The sequence below is a fragment of the Rattus norvegicus genome, chromosome 12 (assembly GCF_036323735.1).
Source record: "Rattus norvegicus strain BN/NHsdMcwi chromosome 12, GRCr8, whole genome shotgun sequence".
In the NCBI taxonomy this organism is placed as follows: domain Eukaryota; kingdom Metazoa; phylum Chordata; class Mammalia; order Rodentia; family Muridae; genus Rattus; species Rattus norvegicus.
In genome coordinates this window covers 27,384,937-27,406,439 of record NC_086030.1, presented here as the reverse complement: position 1 = coordinate 27,406,439, position 21,503 = coordinate 27,384,937, and the positions used below count along the sequence as shown (strand labels likewise).

At 51.0% G+C, this 21,503-nt stretch overlaps 2 protein-coding genes across 4 annotated transcripts; one reads left to right on the top strand and one right to left on the bottom strand.

The window, feature by feature from the left end:
* The first annotated feature begins 3,219 nt into the window (after positions 1–3,219).
* Mettl27 (methyltransferase like 27) lies at positions 3,220–12,373 on the top strand. 3 transcript variants are annotated; one of them, XM_039089763.1, is made up of 7 exons: positions 3,220–3,283; positions 3,598–3,721; positions 4,215–4,343; positions 4,878–5,013; positions 6,923–7,015; positions 11,859–12,095; positions 12,227–12,373. In XM_039089763.1, the coding sequence occupies exons 2-7, from the start codon at positions 3,599–3,601 to the stop codon at positions 12,244–12,246; spliced, it is 738 nt and encodes a 245-aa protein (XP_038945691.1). In that variant the 5' UTR covers positions 3,220–3,283; position 3,598; the 3' UTR covers positions 12,247–12,373. The 3 variants fall into 3 exon arrangements, with proteins under 3 accessions (XP_038945691.1, XP_038945692.1, NP_001102969.1); NM_001109499.3 differs by lacking the exon at positions 12,227–12,373 and having other exon boundaries at positions 3,238–3,283; positions 11,859–12,150; XM_039089764.1 differs by lacking the exon at positions 6,923–7,015 and having other exon boundaries at positions 11,859–12,373.
* Positions 12,374–16,481: 4,108 nt separating this feature from the next.
* Cldn4 (claudin 4) lies at positions 16,482–18,280 on the bottom strand. The gene has a single exon (NM_001012022.1). The coding sequence runs from the start codon at positions 18,087–18,089 to the stop codon at positions 17,457–17,459; it is 633 nt and encodes a 210-aa protein (NP_001012022.1). The 5' UTR covers positions 18,090–18,280; the 3' UTR covers positions 16,482–17,456.
* Positions 18,281–21,503: the final 3,223 nt, after the last annotated feature.

Genomic DNA, 21,503 nt, shown 5'->3' with positions numbered 1-21,503 from the left:
GGATGCCAGGGGCGGAGCTTCCCACCCACCTCCGGGTGCCAGGAGCAGAGCTCAGGCTCTGAGGCTTGGCAGCAATCATCTTTATCCACTGAGCAGTCTCCATGACCCTCAGTTCTTAGTTTTTCCCTCTTCTGCAACACCAAGCCAGATTTGCCCCTGGATTTCTCTAAACTGTGATGCGTGCGTGCGTGCGCATGCGTGTTCTCCCCGCCTTTACTTTCCACTCGCACTCCAGTTTCCCCTGTCCCTTTATTTTCCAGACATGGCCTTAGGTAGCACAGGTTATCCTCAAACTTATTATGTAGATTAAGACGGCTTCTTTTTTTCTTTTCTTTTCTTTTTTTCGGAGCTGGGAACCGAACCCAGGGCCTTGAGCTTGCTAGGCAAACGCTCTACCGCTGAGCTAAATCCCCAACCCCAAGACAGGTTTTTCAATTTTTTTAATTAAAAATAAAGCAGGCTGACGTTGAACTCATCGTGGCCTTGAACCTTTGCTTTTCAAGTGTTTTGCTTCCCAAGTGCTTTGACCAAAGATGTGTACCACCACAGCCAGGCTAACGTTAAAATTCTCATCCTCTTGATGAGGTGCTGGACATAGTCCCCAGGGCTTCATTCATGGTAAGCACGCACTCCACAGCCCAGTCCCAACAGCTCCTGTTCCTAATATCCCATGAAGTGCTGAGGGTCCTGGCCTGCATCCTGAGGTCCTCTGGAACCTCATTGTGTCCCCAGCTTAGTTTCTCTTCTGAGCTCAGGTCTGGGTTCCAGGAGCCTCAGAGAACACGTCATGGTATCTGACACCTGCAATCCTACCACTTTGGTGGCTAAGAAAGGAGGATTTGAAGCCAGGCAGGCAGTGGTGGTGCACGCCTCTTAATCCCAGTACTTGGGAGGCAGAAACAAGCAGATCTCTGTGAGTTCGAGAACAGCCTGGTCTGTAGACTCCAGGCCTGTTCCAAGACTCCAGGACAGCCAGGGCTACACGGAGAGGTCTTTTTCCTTTAAAAAAAAAGGGGGGGGAGGGGGCGCGGGGGCGAGTTGAGGCCTGAGATAGCCTGGGCTACAGAGTAAGATATCCCAACAGTAGCCAACAATAGAGAAAAACAAAATGACCTCCCTGACACTTTATTAGACTCTTTGATGCAAACATCACAAAAACCTCAAATTTAGCATCCTGGATTTAAGCATGTCCTCCTTCAACCACCCCTGCCTCACTCCTTGGTTTCCTGTACGGGATGACCTCATCTGCAGCATCCTGAGTGTGGTCAGAAGGACAGGGAGAGAGGATGACCTCAAGCTCCTGATTCTGCTGCCTCCACCTGTCAAGTGTCCCGCCACACCCAGAGCCCTGTCCCTGAGGGACAAATACTCAACCGACTTAACTGTAGCCACAGCCTTGGTTTCTAGTGGAAACTGTTCCATCCAGGATGGTAGCCACTACCCAAGACAGCTATGTAAATTACGAATACTGCTGGGCACAGTGGTTCATGCCTTTAATCCCAGCATTTGGGAGGCAGAGGCATGAGGAGCTGGGCGCGTTTGAGACCAGCCTGCCCTACAGTTCTAGGACAACCAGAGCTATACAGTGAGATCCTATCTCAAAAAGATTAATTAATTAATTAATTAATTAAAATTATGAATACAACTAAAAGTTAAAATTCGGCTTTTCCCATGCATTAAACAATTTGGCATTCTAAATACCTGTATCTAACCTCTGAGGAAGAGTGCGACTTATAAAATACTTCCTCTAAAAATAAAAGTAGTTTTAAATTAATTAAGTAAAATAAATACTTCTGAGGACTGGGGATATACCTCAGTTGAGAGAATGTTTGTCTAGCATACACTAAATCTTGAGTTCAATGCCCAGAACGGCATGAATCAGGCAGGAGGATGAGAGGTTAAGGGACATCCTTGGCTATATAGAAAGTTCAAAGCTAACTTGAGATGTGAGCTATGTGAAACTGTTGGGAATCAAACAAATGAGGCTTATCCAAAGTACTGCCATTTTGTTTGCAGACTCCGTTTTGATCATAAGGTGAAATGAAGTTCAAGTTCCCAGGCTCTAGGGTAGCCGAGGACTTCCTGGATGGCTAGCCAACTTCCTCCTTATTCTCTTGTCCCCCAAAACATGGTTGTTCCTAATCATGAAAGAACAAGTGATTCTGACTGATGGAAAACTGTGACCGAAACTTGGGACAGATCTCTGTGGTTTTCGAGCTTAAAACCTCTGTACCGGGGTTGGGGATTTAGCTCAGCGGTAGAGCTCTTGCCTAGCAAACGCAAGGCCCTGGGTTCGGTCCCCAGCTCCGAAAAAAAGAAAAAAAAAAAAAAAAACCCCTCTGTACCATTCTGGCTCTGAAGGGAAGTTCAGCTTCTAAGTCTGTTCTTCGGCCCTGATCGATCAGCAACGGTCTGAGTACAATAAAATTTTGCCAGCTGCTTAAATACCAAGATGAACGTTGGAAGACACAGTCAGCTCCCAAGTCGGTGCCATTGTCCCTGTCTGGTCAGTTTCCGTGCCTAATTCAAATAAAGATCTTGCTTTGCGGGGTTGGGGATTTAGCTCAGTGGTAGAGCGCTTGCCTGGCAAACACAAGGCCCTGCGTTCGGTCCCCAGCTCCGAAAAAAAGAAAAAGAAAAAAAAAAATCTTACTTTGCGTGGACTCTTGTGTCTGCTTGGGTTTGTTTTGGATTTTTCAGACCCTAACAAACCATACAAATATTAAAAATTGGGCCCAGTGAGGTGGCTCAGCACATAAAAACACTTGCCGACAAGTTTGAGAATCTGAGTTTCATGCCTGGAAATCACATGGTAGAGGAGAGATCAGACTCCAAAAAGTGGTTCTCCGCCGCTACACATGATCCCCAAATAAATAATTTGGGTTTTCTTTTTATATATTGTAGCTGGGAGCAGTACCACAGGATTTAAATGGCGTATAGAAGGAGTCTTCCTGGTCTATAGAAGGAGTTTCGAGTCATTCAAGGCTTCCTAGCAAGACCTTGTCAAGAAGAAAAAGGGAAAGAAAAAAAAAAGAAACATTTTTATTCGTTTGTGAAAAAACAAGAGCAAATCCGCCAAGTAGAATTTAAGATCTTCTCGGGCAATAAGACTATAGCATTACGTTCATTGGCTCGTAGTAGGGGGCGGACTGTCATTTTCTTTTCTGATTGGCTGCTTTCTCTCACGGAAAACCAATCGCCGCTGTGCTAGAGGCGGGGCCAGGCTCTCAGAGACTTCCCCTCCACTTCCCGCACCTCTGCCTGGAGAAGCAGGCTCCGTAGGGTGAGTTCTGACCTTTCATTTCCTTGGAGACCCTTGCAGTGAGGAAGAACCCGGCCCCCTTCAAGCCCCGATCCACCTCTGGGAATGATGGGCTGAGGCTTAGTCCTCCCTCCCTGCTGCGGAGAACCCCCTCTCTACGAACCCCTCGCCCTATAAACAGTGCCAAGGTGTAGACGTCAGCTCCTGCCATCTCCCACTCAAGGTCTCATTTGAGACTTGGGAAGGCGTTGGAGCACTGATAACCTCCTCCGCCCGGTGAGGGAGGGCAGAAGACTGTAGCGGATACCATGACTGGGTGGACCCTATCCCCACAGGATGGCTCAGGAGGAGGCCGGGAGGCTGCCCCAAGTACTGGCCCGGGTGGGGACCTCCCACGGTATCACCGACCTGGCCTGCAAGCTCCGCTTCTATGACGACTGGGCTCCGGAGTATGACCAGGTGAAAGCACGTGGGTCCTCGATTTTGGGGACTCAAATTGTGCAAAGCGAGAATAGTACCCATGCATCTCAGGGACGCTGGGAGCTTAAAAAAGGGACCTGGGAAACGTGCTCCTTAGCTACCTGCTCCCTACTGACGTGTAAGCAGCCCCTTCTAACTCTGGGTTGGACCTCCCCTACTTCAGCCAAGAATGAGCCACCTAATTAGTCCTGCAATCCAGACAGGGAGATTGCCTGCAGGAGGCGCTATTGAGACATCATTCGGTATACACAGACCAGCTAAGAGCTGCCACAGCCAGTAGCCAGTTCCTGTCAGCTTGAGCTCTACTAGTGTGGGGTCTCTTGACAGTATTCTCCTCAAAACTGAGTCTTCTGTTTCTGGGGTACCAGAAGGATCCAAACCCTAACACACACCAGCTCAAACTGGCAGCTCCTAGGGACCCCACAAAGTGAATTGTCCAAACCCTATGTTGGGCTAAGTGCTATCTCCTCAGGATGTGGCTGCTTTGAAGTATCGAGCCCCACGCCTTGCTGTGGATTGTCTCAGTCAAGCCCTTCAGGGCCCACCCCATGATGCCCTGATCCTGGATGTGGCCTGTGGCACTGGCCTGGTAGCTGTGGAGGTAAGATCTGATACAATGCCCTGCCTTCCCTTCAGCACCCAGGACCTCCAACACGCTACTGCTCAGTCAGCCCTCAGGCCCTACATAGTGAATTCTAAGCAGGTGCTCTACCACTGAGCCACACCCCCAGCCCCTCACTGGGGGATTCTAGGCAGGGGCTCTCCCACTGAGCCACGCCCCCAGCCCCTCCCTGGGGGATTCTAGGCAGGGGCTCTACCACTGAGCCACACCCCCAGCCCCTCACTGGGGGATTCTAGGCAGGGGCTCTCCCACTGAGCCACGCCCACAGCCCTTTAGATGGCTTTTTAGAGATGAGATCCCAAGGCTGGCCTTGAACTCACTCTATAAACCAGGCAGGCTTTGACCTTGGGATTCTTCTGCCTCAGCCTCCAGAGTAGCTAAGAAGGCAGGCTTAAGCCATCACACCTAGACCCCGTCTGCCCAAATTCCCTACCACTTCTTGACCAAAAACTCATCCTCTACCTCCGGTTCATTGATCAGATGAGCCATGACTGATGCCCCCTTCTCTCCCAGCTACAGGCTCGGGGCTTCCTTCAGGTGCAGGGGGTGGACGGAAGCCCAGAAATGCTGAAGCAGGCCCGAGCCCGTGGCCTGTACCACCACCTTAGCCTCTGTACCCTGGGCCAGGAGCCGCTGCCCTACCCTAAAGGTACTTCCTGCTCCACTCCCTCCTCACCCACCTTCCCAAGGATAGCACCCCCTACTGTCCAGCCACCATCTCCACTCTGGAGTCCTGTGTGAGCCCTCTTGCTGTGCCCTCTCTTCCAGCCTAGGCTCTCACCTCACCTCATCTCATGCACAAGGTTGGGGTCCTACTACACCCCAGTGTATAGGGCATCTTCGTTGATTTATTTTCTGAGAGAGGGTTTTTCTGTGTAGCTGTGGCTGTCCTAGAACTCGTTCTTAGATCAGGCTGGCCTCAAACTCAGAGATCCACCTGCCTGTGCCTCCCAAGTGCTCCCAGATTAAAGGCGTATGCCGCCACCACCCAGCTACAATGTCTTCTATTACTCTTATTGCTGTGGCAAAACACCAGACAAAACATAATCACGGGGCCCCACCCATCCCTAGGAAGCTACCGGCTGTTGCTGGGGCAGAGAGAGTCCTTTTCTTCAGTGGTGTAGCCACAGGCAAGTTGCATGTGCCCCAGAACCCCCATGCACCAAGCTCATGCAGGCCACCGCCAGTTAAACTCAGTGGGTCACAAACAAAGTAAGACCTGAAAGTAGCAAGAGGTGCCGGGAGATGGTGGTACTTGAGAGGCAGAGGCGGGTGGATCTCTATGAGTTCGAGCCCAACCTGGACTATAGAGCTAGTTCTAGGATAGCCAGGGCTACACAGAAAAACACAGTCTTGGAAAAACAAAAAGATAGGAAGAAAGAAGGAAAGGAAGAAAGAAAGAAAGAAAGAAAGAAAGAAAGAAAGAAAGAAAGAAAGAAAGAAAGAAATTAATTTATCAGAAGCTAGAGGAGGCTACGGGTGGACGGGAAGTGAAAAGGACCACACCACATTATATTCGTGCATCTTCTTAAGGGGGTTGGAAAAATGGCTCCCTGGGGAAAAGCACATGCTACTCTTGCAGAGGACCTGAGGTTGGATCTCAGCACACATATCAGGTGATTCACAGCTCCCTGTAACTCCAATCCCAGGATAGGATGCCTCTGGCCTCTGTGAGTACCTGCACCCACAGAGAGACACGCGTGCTACACTGGCTGGGGAGATGGCCCAAGAATTAACATCTCCTACTGCTCTTAGAGCGAACCCAAGCTCTGATCCCAGCACCCATATCAGGCAACTTCAAGGGATCCAGCGCCCTCTTCTGGAGTCCAAGGGCATTACAAGCATGCTCACATCCATACATATATACACATACACACATAAGTAAAAGTAAGGTGAGCTGGAAATAGCTCAACAGTTAAGAATACTTGGTGATTTTGCAGAGGACCTGGGTTCACTTCCCAGCACCCACATAGCGGCTCACAACCTTCTATAACTCCAATTCTAGGGGATCTGTCTGGTGCCCCCTTCTGGCCTCCTTGGGTATTGCATGCAGGTGTGCGCTAACAAAACGATACACATAAAATAAAAATAAATTAAAATTAATTAACTAAAAATAAAATCATTTAAAAGTGCTTAAGGGGGGTTGGGGATTTGGCTCAGTGGTAGAGCGCTTGCCTAGGAAGCGCAAGGTCCTGGGTTCGATCCCCAGCCCCGAAAAAAAAAAAAGTGGCTTAAGGGAAGAAGGGTTTATTTTGGTTAACAATTTGAAGGTACAATCAATCCATCCTGGTCGGGTCGTCATGGCAGCCGGAGTATAAGGCAGCCGGAAGTAGCCGAGGTAGCAGAGAGATAAATGCTAGTATTCAACCCGCTTTCTCCTTTTTCTTTAGTCGAGGATGCCAGCCGTGGGATGATGCTGTTCACCATTAAGGCGGGTCTTTCCTCATAAATTAACTCAGAACTCCCTTACAGACAAACCCAGAGAGTTGTCTTCCAGATCCTGTCAAAATAACTAACAATAGTAACCATTACACATCTCCACCCCGCCCCACACGCAGGGACCTTTGACGCCGTGATCATTGTGGGCGCTCTCAGTGAGGGACAGGTGCCCTGCAGTGCCATACCTGAGCTCCTAAGAGTCACCAAGCCGGGTGAGTCACAACACAGCCAACCCCGCCCCTCAGGCATCCTTTCCCCTCTCCACAGCACTCAGGCCGAAGAAGGGTGGGGCACTGCATGGGGGTACCCATCCCAGACCAGCACCCCAGTTCACCATCTGCCCCTTCAGTGCCCCTCCCTGGCTGGCACACCATGAGGACAAACGACTGACTAGCTCACCTGCTAGCCATGGGCAACCAGGAGCATCTCCACCCTTCTGCCCTTTGTCCCCTATCTTAGAGCCAAATGGCTTTGTCACTAGGATCCCATCTACATCAGTCATGTGGTTGACGGTTAGGTACAGTCATGTCCGCATGGCCTTTGCTTCAGCCCTGGTACCCGATTTAGGTCAGCTGAGCTCCATCTCCCACCCTTCCTTGAATATATTTGATAGTTCTCTTTTCCTGGCATAGGTCCAGGTCTGTTCATTCAAGATGACAATGGCATCAGCTTGGATCACTCCACACACTGAGGGGTGGAGCAGGCTGGGGCTTTCTTTTTCCTACGGTGCTGAAGACTGAACTCAGCACCTCAGGCAGGTTATAAACCCCCAGACCACTCACAGGGCAATTCCAGGAAGAAACTCCTCTACTGAGCCACGCCCCCAGCCCCTCCCTGGGGGATTCTAGGCAGGTGCTCTACCACTGAGCCACGCCCCCATCCCCTCACTGGGGATTCTAAGCAGGGGCTCTACCACTGAGCCACGCCCCCAGTCCCTCAATGGGGGATTCTAGGCAGGGGCTCTCCCACTGAGCCACGCCCCCAGCCCCTCACTGGGGGATTCTAGGCAGGGGCTCTATCCCTGAGCCACGCCCCCAGCCCCTCACTGGAGGATTTCAGAGAAGGCAGGGAAGAGCAGAACTCTCAGAATGAAGTTGTATTTTCAAGGGTAGAGGGCAGAAGATGGGGTAGGGAGTTGCCTGGAAGAAGTGAGAAACTCAGGAAAATAGAGATTTCCAGAAGAGGGTCTACCTGGCCTAAGAACAGAATGAGGAAGTTGGAAGATAAAAACACTTCCTCTCCCAAGCCCTACTCCTGGAGCTAAGCCTAGGCATGTCTGGGCAGGATTCTGTTTCAGACAGGCCAAATAGAAGCTAGGGCATCAATAGGGTCATCGGCAGTGACATGGGTTGGGCTCAGAAGCACCGGAAATGCCCACTGCATGACCCTAAACAAAACAGACTCTCCTGTTCCAGCCTGAGCCCCCCACCTTCCTCACCCCATCTGCCAGAAACCAGCCATACTGGTTACATTGCAGCTACTTGGACAAAGTCCAAGTCATCCCCCCACACCCCCACTCCCAACCCCAGGCCTTCGATTTTAGAGGAGGAGCCCTCGTTGATCTTTTTTTTTTTTTAAGATTTATTTATTTATTATATATAACTACGCTGTTAACTGTCTTCAGACACACCAGAAGAGGGCATTAGATACCATTTCAGATGGTTGCCAGGATTTGAACTCAGGACCTCTGGAAGAACACTGAGTGCTCTTAACCACTGAGCCATCTCTCCAGCCTGCCCTCATTGGTCTTAAACTCGGAGATCTACCTGCCTCTCTGCCTCTCTGCCTCTCTCTGCCCCTCTGCCTCTCTCTGCCTCTCTGCCTCTCTCTCTGCCTCTCTGCCTCTCTCTCTGCCTCTCTGCCTCTGCCTCTCTCTCTGCCTCTCTGCCTCTGCCTCTCTCTGCCTCTCTGCCTCTGCCTCTCTGCCTCTCTCTGCCTCTCTGCCTCTGCCTCTGCCTCTCTCTCTGCCTCTCTGCCTCTGCCTCTGCCTCTCTCTCTGCCTCTCTCTGCCTCTCTGCCTCTGCCTCTGCCTCTCTCTCTGCCTCTCTGCCTCTCTCTCTGCCTCTCTGCCTCTGCCTCTCTCTCTGCCTCTCTGCCTCTCTGCCTCTGCCTCTCTGCCTCTCTCTGCCTCTCTCTCTGCCTCTCTCTCTGCCTCTCTCTCTGCCTCTCTCTGCCTCTCTCTGCCTCTCTCTCTGCCTCTCTCTCTGCCTCTCTCTGCCTCTCTCTGCCTCTCTGCCTCTCTCTCTGCCTCTCTGCCTCTCTCTCTGCCTCTCTGCCTCTCTGCCTCTGCCTCTCTCTCTGCCTCTCTGCCTCTCTGCCTTTCTGCCTCTCTGCCTCTCTGCCTCTGCCCAGTGCTAGAATTAAAGTTCTGCGTTGGGTTGGAGAGATGACTCAGACTTGATAAGTTATTCTCTGCTGGTGAAATGAGGCCATTCATGCCATATTAAATTATATTAAATGCAGGTTTATTAGGAAGCTGCTCTCATGCAAGTTCACTGGCCCCAGAGAAGGAGACTAGGGAAGTCACTGTAGGAAGGGAGAGAGAGGAGTGTGCATGCAGAGAAAGAGAAGGAGAGAGAAGGGAGACCAAAATGTCTAGACTACATAGGGAAGAGCTCCTGGGGGAGGCAACCCAGACTCCAAGGGTGGGCAGGGTGTGCCAGGTAGGGACTGAGGGATGCTGGGAGAACCTGGAGGCCAGGTCTGCTTTAATATGTAAAATATACACCTCTGTCCCTTGGGATCTGAACCCAAACAAAGATTAAGATCATTTGCAGAGGGGTTGGGGATTTGGCTCAGTGGTAGAGCGCTTGCCTAGGAATCGCAAGGCCCTGGGTTTGGTCCCCAGCTCCGAAAAAAAAAAAAAAAAAGAAGATCGCTTGCAGAGGACCCAGGTTCGATTCGCAGCACCCACATGGTAGCTTATAATTCTGTGTAACTCAAATTCTAGGGGAGCCAATACCGTTTTCAGGTGCCCACCCGCACAAGGTACACATACATACTCATGCACATAAAATAAAGCTTTGTGTCTTCACATCCTGCTCCCCTCTCCCCCCACCCCCAAGAAAGTGAGCGTCAACGTTTGGGTCCTGACAACCCTAACCAATCGGGCCCAGTTGCCCGTCTCCAATAGATCAACTAAAATCAAATTGCCAGGTGATGGTGGCACTCTCCTTTAGTCCCATGCTGGGAGGCAGAGACAGTCATATCTCTGAGTTTGAAGCCAGCCTGCACAGAGAGAGTTTGAAGATAGACAGGGCTACCCAGAGATACCCTGTCTAAGAAACATACATACATACATACATACATACATACATACATACATACATACAAACCAAACAATAAGAAATGCAACAAAAGGTTTGTTCAGTGTGTCTTCTTTGGGAAGGGGAATGTAGATGTCTAGTGATACACACGTGCCCCTCTCCCATTCCTTTTCTTTCTTTCTTTTTTTTTTTTTCCGGAGCTGGGGACTGAACCCAGGGCCTTGCGCTTGCTAGGCAAGGGCTCTACCACTGAGCTAAATCCCCAACCCCTCCTCTCCCATTCCTGATGTGGAATTTAGGTTTAAAGATGGAGTTTGTATAGGTAAGCGGTCCTGGTCAAGATATAGTACCACCTTACCACTGACCCATCGTTATCTGGGCTTCAGTGTTTCCTGCAAGGTAGACGGGCAAGTGTCAGAACTGTGTGGAGACTTTTCAGAGAAACAAGTTCCTCCTCCGACTGACTCCAGGCTCCTGCCGTTCCCTTCTTCCACCATGAGACTCCTGGGGAAATTCTAATTTGGGGGAAACCAATGTTTCAATAGTCTGACAGCCCGAGGGAGGGGCATAAGTGTGTCTTTAGCATCTCTTTGTAGCTATGTGGCCCTCCCTAGTCTGAAAACCACCCTGTATCCTAGATTTAAAGTTTGAGCTGCCTTGGGACCACAGAGATGGGTCGCTGGCTAAAAGGACCTAGGTTTGATTCCCAGCACCCACAGGGTGGCTCACGACCTTCTGTAACCTTATTTCCAGGAGGCCCAACACCCTTACCTGGCCCCTATGGGCACAGCATGTGCATGGTACACAGACATACAGGCAGGCAAAACTAAACATAAAAATTTTTAGATAAGCGCTCCAAATTTTTTTAAATTTTATTTTGTTCTTCCTGCCTAAGCGTGCCAAATGCTAGGATATTAGGTTTGAGCCACCATGCTTGGGCCATGCCAGGGGTTTTATACCCATGTATGCACAATGCACATACATGTCCTTCCCATGAAGCAGAATTATCATTTCCCTTCATGCCTGCAAGAAACTTAGCAAAAAGAAATAGATGGGCTTACAGGGCCAGCGTTCATGTGCTTTTCCTGAGACCCACACTTGTCTCTTAATGGGACTGGGCTACAGACAGCATGGAGCTCTCTGTCCCTATTAGGGTGAAGAGTTCCCAGAGTAAAGGACACTTTGGCTGTTAAGGGACTGCATAGGAACCTGACCGAGTAACATAGACCTGTGATCTCGACTACTAAGAAACTGAAACAGCAGAATCTCAAAACCAAGGCCTGTGCTACACAGGGATTTCAAAGACAGCCTGGCGATTTAGCAAGATCCTGTCTCAAAAGCAAAAATTAAAAGAAATGGGCATAGAGCTCAAGGGTAGAGGGCTCACCTAGGAACCCCCATGACAGCTAGGGGGTGTGGCTCAGTGGTAGAGCCCCTGCCTAGGATTCCCCCAGTGAGGGGCTAGGGGCGTGGCTTAGTGGTAGAGCCCCTGCCTAGAATTCCCCCAGTGAGTAGCCAGGAGTATGGTTTAACTGCAGTATCTTTTTTAGCATGATTGAGGCCCATGTTTTCACCTGCAGAGCTGTAAAAAAAAGTTTTGTGTTTTTTTGTTTCTGTTTGTTTGTTTGTTTGTTTTGAAATGGAGACCATGGGAAACCATCAGGTTAAGGAAACTGAAGGGGATTCCTAAAGCAGCTTTAGGCACCAAACTCTAGAACTGAAGTCCTGAGTGGGGGGGACTTCCGGTGCCTTCATTCAGCTCACCTGCCCTGCCCCCATCCCTCCGCAGGTGGACTTGTTTGTCTGACTACCAGGACCAACCCTTCCAACCTTCCATACAAGGAGGCGCTGGAAGCCGCCTTAGACTCCCTGGAGCAGGCTGGAGCGTGGGAACGCCTGGTGACCCAGCCTGTGGACCACTGGGAGCTAGCAACTTCAGAACAAGAGTCAGGGCTGGCCACCTGTGCCAACGATGGCTTCATCTCTGGCGTCATCTACCTTTACCGAAAGCAGGAGACAGCCCAGGGTGAGAGAGGGAGGCTCAGTATCCAGCCCCTAATTGACCACTGATCCTCTATGTATGGTCTTAGCCCAGTGTGTTTTCTTGGCCTTCCTTGCTCTGTCTGTAAAATGGGTCCATCTTCCCAACCATGTTAGGTACACCCCAAAGGGACTGAAAGGACTCCTCTAGTTTCAAGACCACAAGACTGGAGCGGTCATTAACAGTGTTTGCTCCTCAAAGCATGAGAAACTGAGATACCTGGCATCTTCAGCATCCAAAATCAACTTCACATGTTACAAGCATGCCTGTGTGTGTTGCCACTATTGGGGTAGCGAGATGGGCGGGTCCCTCAGGAGGTAACTGAACCAAAACTCTCCACTCAGTGAGGCATCCTGTCAAGTAATAAGGCCGAGAAGTGAGAGTGACCGGGGGTGGGGAGGTGGGGGGGTGGGGGGGTGGGGGGGTGGGGGGGATTATGGATGACCGCGCTCCAGCCTGTCCATGTGCGGGTGCGCCCGTACACTCAGGTACACAAGCTACATACCAGAGACAGGAAAAATAAAAATAAAACAGTAAAGAGACCACTGTGTACTGTAACACAACCAAGCGCCATTCCACCCCCATTTTGCAAAAGACGCTAAATTAGGACCAGCAAGATGGCTCTCGGCAAATAAAGCCACACTCACCACCAAGCCTGATAATGTGTGTTGGATCCTCAGGAGCCACGGGGTGAATGGAGAGAAATGACCCCCTACAGGTTGTCCTCTGATGTCTACATAGTACACCTGTGCATGTGTGTGTGTGCGCACACACACACACACACACACACGCGCGCGCGCGCGGGTGTGGTGCGTGCGTGGTGGAGGGAGACTGACCCAAATGTGCCCCTATAAATGGAATCTCGAGGGTTTTAGGAGACAGACAGGCTAGCGAGATGGCTCGGAGGGTGACTTGAGTTCAGTCTCCAGGGCTCACATGACAGAGAAGAGAAACAATTCCAGCAGACTGTACTCTGACCTCCACAAAACACATGCCCGCATGTGCACACGCACACAGCGACGATAGAAAATCAACAGATGTAAAATAAAGTCTAAATGACAAAGAAATGGGGTGATGCGATTAGTGGGAGGAGGTGACCGGAGAAGCAGATTCAGAAAAGTGTGGTTTAGCCAAATCTGAGGTTGTAGCCTGGGGCCCCACGACGACAAAATAACACTTCCTGGACACTTGGGCAGCCCCAGGCATAGAACCTGGCTTCAACCAGTCTGAGCAAGGCAAGACTAAATCCAAACCCACATAGAATAAAGCAAACAGCTGTCCACTATCCAACATCCGTGTCCCATCAGCCCCGTCCCTCCACCCCCACCAGAGATATTATCTGTTGTTAAGCTAACAGTGGGGTAGACTGGGCTTTCCGGGATCACGTGGGAAGCTGGGGCAAGGAAACAGGTAGATTAGCCTGCCCAGAACAAAGAGCTATGCCTGGGTTGGCCTGGTTATATAAACCGAGCAACCCAGCCACTTGAGAGGCTGAGGTGGGAAGACAGAAAGTCCAAGGCCTGCCTTGGCTGCAGTGAAACCCAGGCCAGCCTGGACCATTGATCCACACTCTATTTCAAAAGTAAGACAAGATCTAGAGAGGCTGGAGAGATGGCTTTGAGGCTAGGAGCACTGACCGCTATTCCGGACAGCCCAGGTTTAATTCCCAGAACCCACATGGCCACTCACAACTTCCTGTTTTTCCAGGGGACCTGACAAAACACCGATGCATATAAAATAAAACTAACTAACTAAATAATTCTAAAAGATCTAGAGATGTAGAGAGCTTTAGGATCCCCCAGTGAGGGACTAAGGGAGAACAGAAGTCCTGCCAAGGAGCCCTGGATCCCATCCCTAGCACGGGATAAAAATAGATTAACAATGGAAAAAAGTTTAATTTTTTTCATCTTTTTTTAACATTTATATATTTCCTCCCGCCCCCCAAGCTTTTTCAATGTGGTCAGCCCTGACTGTCCTAGACTTGCTTTGTAGACCAGGCTGGCCTTGAACTCACAGAGACCTGCCTGCCTCTGCCTCCCCAGTACTGTGACTAAAAGTGTGCTCCACCAGACTTGTATTTCTTTACGGGGTGTGTGTGTGTGTGTGTGTGTGTGTGTGTGTGTGTGTGTGTGTGTGTGTTCACATGAAATGACCTGCTTACGGAGGTCAGAGGACAGCGTGCAGAACCATTTGAGCTCCAGGAATGCGATTTAGGTCATCAGACTTGGCCGCAAGCACCATTCCCTCTGGAGCCATCTCACTGGCCCAAGAAAGGAAAATGATATAACGTCTCCTTTCTTATTCCGACCCATCTTTTCTGTTACTCTGACCCAGGGTCGGAAGGAGGCCTGGTGGGCTCTAACTGGCTACGGCCAAACAGGAGCCTCAAGCCCCAGTCCTCCAGCAGCCTCCTTTGGAGCACCTAGGATTACTTCCAGGCCTGTGTTGCTTAATTTTAGGCAGTGCTGGGACTTGAACTCAGGACCCCTGGTATGCTAGGCTAGCCCTCCACCCAGGAAGGTACATCCCTGCAACTTGGTGAAAGGACAGTGTTGTTTGTTTTGTTTTGTTGGTTTTTCTTGGTTTTAAAGAACTATGTAGCCCTGGCAAACCTGGAACTCACTTATGTAGACCAGGCTGGCCTCAAACTCACAGAGATCGGCCGGCCCCTCAGCCACTGGGTTTTTCAATGCTTAGCAAGAGACATTTGGAACTGCTCAACAGTAGAGCCTTTGCCTAACATGGGAGCCCTGGATTTAGTTCCCAGGACCACAGGAGTAAAAACTTAACTACGAAGAGAAAATAGAGCAGCTTAGTCTGTTATATGGGCTCAGGAAGCCCAGCCTGGCCTCAAATTGGCTATGTAAAGAAGGATGGTCTTGAAGTCATGATGCTCTCTCATGTACCTCCTGAGTGCTGGGGTTCTATCACAAGCCTATTCACTGGCTTTAAAACAATCTGACAGTTTAATTGTGAGATTTTGGCTATCCCCACAAAGTCAAGAAGTGGTAAGTGGGGCGTCGAGATGGGTAATTATATGAGCTGTGTAAGTCCAGTGATGTGACTTCCACCCCAAACCCACATAAAGATAGAAAGAGAGTCCACAAAGGGACTGTGTGGATGGGGCCCAGAGCTAGAAAGCTAGTGTACTTGAAGATCTGGGCTCCATCTCAGTCTGAATAAATCTACGTGTAGTGTCTGTACCCATAACCCCAGCACCCAAGGGTGAGGAAGGAGAATGGGATGTTCAAAATCATCCTTTGTGATTAACAAGTTTTTTTTTTTGTTTTTGTTTTTGTTTGTTTGTTTGTTTGTTTTATTTTCCCCCGCCCTGTTTTTTGTTTTTTTCCTTTTCTTTTTTTTCGGAGCTGGGGACCAAACCCAGGGCCTTGCGCTTGCTAGGCAAGCGCCCTACCACTGAGCTAAATCCCCAACCCCGTGATTAACAAGTTTAATTTCAGCCGGAATATGAGACCCTATCTCAGTGAAGAGTGGGGATCCAGGCCTAGTAGCAATGTCTCCCGAGTGCAAATCCTTTAGCCTCAGCACCACATAAAACAGGCATGGTGGTTCACATCTCTAATCCCAACACTGGGAGGATCAGCACTTCAAGGTCATCCTTAGCTATATACCTGGAGGGTAGCCTGGGCTACACTAAGATCTTATATCAAAACAATAAAAGCCCAAAGGAGTGGACAGGAAAGTTAGGGTGTGGCCAAGCTGCCCTGTGGTGGTGCAGGGGTGGGTTTAAGGACTCTCAGTACCTTGGGCATTCCAGGGCTGTGGGAGGACTCCCTAGGGAGGAAGCTATAGCCCAGACCTGTAAGACCAGCATGGCTTCAATAGCAGGGAAAGGACATTCCTTAGGGAAGGTGAGTCCTGTAGAGTGGCCTGTGGAAACAGGCCAGCCTGATGGCTCAGAGGAACAAGAGAGGAAGAGGCAGGTGAATGTGCCTCCGTTGTTCCTGTCACCTGTTGTTCTTTCCTGGTGTCGCCAGCCCCACCCCATCCCCCAGTCCTGGACATACACTGGGCCCTAGATACAGAGCTTGCCATCATGGTGGTAGTGCCCTCAAGGACTAAGGCAGGAGGATTGCGTTGAGTTTGATGAGAGTCTGGGCTTTATACTGTGACTCAAAAATTTTTTTAAAAAGCAAATACTGGGCTCAAGCCCCGGGGTCCTCCAGGTTAGAGGTAGGTCTCCCTTTTACAATTCTCCTCAATCACTTGAGACAAAGTCTCATGTACATCAGGCTAGCCTTGAACCTACTTGAGCTCCACCATTTCAGGTTATCACAACACCGAGGTCTCCTGTAGACCCCTCAGCCACCCCTCCAGCCCCGCCCCATCCAGACAGAGAACAGCCCAACCTTTCCTGTATGCAGGTGCCATTTATTGTAGAAAATAATAATTACAGCTGTGAACAGACCTTAAATTACAAAACAAGAAACCACAGAGAAGGCAAGGGAGTCCAGGAGGCTCCCTGGTGCAATGCCATCAGACCCCCGTACCTTCCACAGACTGGCCAGCGTCCTTGAAATGGACAAGGGTAGGGAATTCAGAGGGGCCCACCCAGGGTCCTTCTGAAGAGGGAGGGGGTATACAGAGATCAGAACATTTAGCAAGACCGTATGGGAAAGGGGTGGGGACACCCTGGGCTGCTTCTGGGTCCCCAGCCCTAGCACTCCCCAAACCAGTTTAAACCACCTCCACCCTTCCCTCAAACCTGTCCAGCCACTCCACAGAACTTCATTACGAGGGTAGGTGGGTGGGTAAGGCCCCAGTCATTGCTAATCACCGGGAGGAGTCCATGGCAGAACCCATCAGCTCTCAAAGGCCCCTTCAGTCAGTCATCCTCGACACCAAGACTCCAGGCAGGACCTGGTGTGCTCAGAAACGCGGGCGAGAAACGGCAAGAGTAGCGCGGGAGTAACGTGGAGGCGAGAGAGCGAGGGCACTGAGAAAGGGCAGTGAATGTTTGCTAACATGACCAGGACATCCACTCCAGAGACCAAAGTCACAGCTGAGCTATCCCGGCCAGCAGGACCCAGCTCCCCCTCCACTGTCGTACCCAGACAGCTGCTTCTGCCTTCAGCCCCGTATCCATGAGCAATCTGGATGCAAGCAAGGAAATATTTTTACATCTATCCTCGCTGGAGCCTTGAGATGTGTCCAGATGGGCCAGGTGGGTCCCCAAGGGCTACACGCTAGTAACTTAGCACAGTCCGGGTTTGCAAGCAGTCAGTAGCCCACAGCTGGTCAGGTCCTGGAGAATGTGAGGGGCCACAGGCCGTTATGAGTTCAATCCAAGAAAATAAAGGCAATGTGGACAGAGAGTGGCCCACCTTACACATAGTTGCTGGCGGGAACAGAGCGGGCGGCGGAGTACTTGGCGGAGTAGGGCTTTTCGTTGCGGCGAGGTGGGCAATTGCAGCAGAGGAGGCCTCCTCCCAGGAGCAGCAGCCCAGAAGCCGCCCAGCCGATGTAAAGCGAGGCCCCCATCTCCCTTTTCTGCCCGGAAGCCACCAGAGGGTTGTAGAAGTCGCGGATGACGTTGTGTGCCGTCCAGGACACAGGCACCATAATCAGCATGCTTGCCACGATGAACACGGCTCCGGCTGTGATCATGACCTTGGCCTTGACGGTCTCGTCCTCCATGCAGTTGGTGCACTTGCCCCCTACGACTGAGAGAAGCATCCCCAGAGCACCCACGATGATGCTGATGACCATCAGGGCTCGGGCGGCCTGCAGGTCCTGCGGCAGGGCCAGCATCGAGTCGTACATCTTGCACTGCATCTGGCCGGTGCTCTGCACCACGCAGTTCATCCACAGGCCTTCCCAGCTCGTCTGCGCCGTGACGATGTTGCTGCCGATGAAGGCGGTCACCCGCCACATGGGGAGCGAACAACTCAGGATGACTCCTAACCAGCCCAGGACGGCCAAGGAGATTCCCAGCACCTGCAGCCCCATGGACGCCATCGCTCAGCTTCTGCAGGAGTCAAGGTTGGGGAGCACGAAAAGTATCTCTCTCTGGAGTCCGAGGGCTGAGAAAGTCTTTTTCCGGTGAGCCTCTGGGACACAAAGCCAGCCGAAGGTGCTGAGCCCGGTCCACCAGCTACCAAGCGCGAACACTGCAGCTCTTTCCAGCCCGCACCTGCAATTGGGAGCGGAGGCCACAGGTGCTGCAGTTAAAGCACCGCGGAGGAGGGGCGGAGGCAGAGGGAGGGGTTTCTGTCCCCAAGGCCTCCCTCACGACCAGTTCCTCTGGATTCCTGAGCCTGGGCCAACAAAGGCGTTCTGAGGCCCCAATCCTGGGCCCCTGAGTCACCTGCCAGTATCACAAGAAACTATCATCTCCCCCAGCCTCCGGGCTCTCGCTGAGGTCAGCCGGGAGACAGACACTGAGTCACCAGCCAAGAGCGCCTGGATACTCACTGGGTGGGGACAACTAGGAGGGAAAGGGAGTCAAGCCTAGCCAGGGTTCAGAGCCTAAAGCAAGGGTCCCCAACACTCAATCCCGGCTCCCGTGAGGCAAGAGAATGGAGACTTATCACAGGAGAATTGAGGATAGTATATGGGGATGTCCAAGAGAACCCCAGTCTTAATGAGTGTTGCTTTTACCATATCAATTTTATCACCCCATCATGCCTATTATTGTCATTAATATGCCAACATCTGTACTTTGCCTCAGCAGCAACTTTCCTACTATTGGCCAGAGGAAGTTGGTTTGGGAAATGAGGACCTGGGGTGGGGACAGAGGGAGCCAGATCACCTGCTGTCCTCATGTGATTTCCCCACCCAGCCATAGTGCCCCTGGGTATAGAGGCACTTTAAGCCAGAACAAGAGAAGGGGAAACACAGAAAGGCTGGTGGGATGGTTCAGTGGGTAGTGCCACTTGCTGCCCCAAGGACCTGGGACCTATGTGATAAGAGACACACATGTTCTCTGACGCACAAGTGCGATAAATAAAATAAATGCAATTTAAAATTGGGGGGGGGGTGGTAGTGGTGGTGACAGAATCCTGTCCTCTCTTCCTTCCTAGGGCTGAGCCTTGCTGGCCAGAACTGGGTGAAGGTGAGTTCAAAACCCAGCCAGGCCCCAGAGACAGGGTCTACTTCATAAATTGCTCTTGACTCTTCAGAGTCACGGGAACTATTCCCACAAAAGCCAACCTGGGCACAAAGTCCTTGGAGACATTAAAGAGAAAGGAATCCTCCACCAGGGGTGCAGACAGGGAGATCAACAAAAGATGGTGGGCTTCCTCGCACAACTCTAGGGGCTTCCAGGGGCCACCATATTTCGAGATTATGTTCGGGACACCAGTACTGAGAAGCACACACCTTCTCGGGGTGATTGGGCGATGCAGTGAGGACGGGGTCAAAGAGGACATCTCAGGGAGGGGACAGCAAGGAGCTGAGGGTCAGAGAGATGTCTCACAAGACAAGGAATCTGGTTTGACCAGACACTGGCCTTGGGATGGGGTGGGGGAGGGGATACCAAGGGAAAGGTAATCTCCTAAGCTCCCCCACCTCCCGCCCCTACCCCCACCCCACCTGGTAGAAAGGACAGAGATGAATGTGTCCGTCTGAGAGCAGCCTGAGGAGGGACAATGTGTATCCCAAAGACACCTGGGAAATGTAGGTAAGGAGAACCTCCGGTTCACAGTAGAGTGGTGTAGGGTAGAGTTGATGTAGCTCCCTGTGGTCATAACCCCATCTGGAGTCCTCTATCTGTCCTTTCTTTTGTTGTTGTTGTTGTTAGACATGGTTTCCTACAGTTCTGACTGACTCAGACTCCCTATGTAGCTAGGGATGACCTTGAACATCTGAGCCTCCTGCCTCCACTTCCCAAATAGGATTACAAGCCATGGCCTGTTATATATGGTGCTGGGAATGGAACCCAGGGCTTTGTAGGTGATGGGCCAGCACTCTACCCTGCTGAGCCACATTTCCAGCTTAAGTTTCTGTTCCTGCCCCTACTTCACAAGTACTGGGATTCCTGGTGTGCACAGCACCAAGTCTGGCTTTGTCTCTGGTTTGGTTTGTTGGTTTTGTGGTTTTTCAAGACATGGTTTCACTGTGTAGCCATGGCTATCCTGAAACTCACTCTGTAGACCAGGCTGGCCTCGAACTCAGAGATCTGCCTGCCTCTGCCTCCCAAATGCTAGGATTAAAGGCTGTACCACCACTGTCCTGGGCTTTGTTTCATTTCCACAGCATCTTGGTATATCTAAGCCAGCCTGGAACGCTATGTAACACAAACTGGCCTCGAACATGTGGTAATGCTCCTGCCTCAGTCTCCAATCAGCTAGGGTTTACAGGTGTGCACCCCAGTCTCTCGTGTTTCTCTTTGTGCCACTTTTGTGGGTGAGCACCACAAAGACCCCAGCTGCCATAGATCCCTGACCACTGGCCACCGTCCAGAACCTCTCTGTGGCCCAGGGCTGCCTGCCTACCTGTCCAGTTCCAACCATAACAGATGCACAGTTTCTTTAAAATGGCTCCTGCCCCTCCTCCACCCCGTATTTGAAACTGGAGTCTCAGTATGTAGCCCACGCTGTCCTCAGATTCTCATGTCTCTTCATCCTCCTGGGTACTAGGATTACAGGTGCTGGGATACGCTGCTGTATACAACTGGTGCATAATCTCGGAATCTACAGAGGATGATCTCCCATCATCCCATGTGGTCTCAGTACTCACTACTCAGTACTTGGAGTTCGTTGGAGACTGAATCTGAAACTGCTCCAGGGTTAGAAGAGCAATGGAGCAGGGTCCCCTCCACATTCCCAGGGAGAGCTTAAGGCCCTGGAGACACACATTTTCATGGGCTCATGAAGCCTAGAACAATGTGTTTTTTTTTTCTTTAAGATTTATTTATTTCACATACATGAGTACACTGTCTCTGTCTTCAGACACACCAGAAGAGGGCATCGGATCCCATTACAGATGGTTGTGAGCCACCATGTGGTTGCTGGGAATCGAACTCAGGACCTCTGGAAGAGCAGTCAGTGCTCTTAACCGCTGAGCCATCTCTCCAGCCCCTAGAGCAATGTCTGACCGAGTTAAATGCTCAAGCTAGGTGTGGTGGCCAAAACCTGTAATGTCAGCAGAAGAGGAGGCTGGAGGACTATCACAAATTCAAGGCCAGCCTGGGCTACCTGTCTAAACTCATTTCCCCAAAAAATAGGTATCCAGACTTGAGGGTAATTCCAGCCCTGGGTAGGCCAAAGCAAGTTGAGAGTTTGTTGGGCATATACCACCATCACCAAAGCAATGCGTTTCCACAGGTATGCATGCATGTTCCATACCTCCTATAAGACCTGCTGCCCTCACGGCTTGGCCACCAAAGAACTCTTTCACCACAAACCCTTTCACTCGCTACAAGTCTGAGAC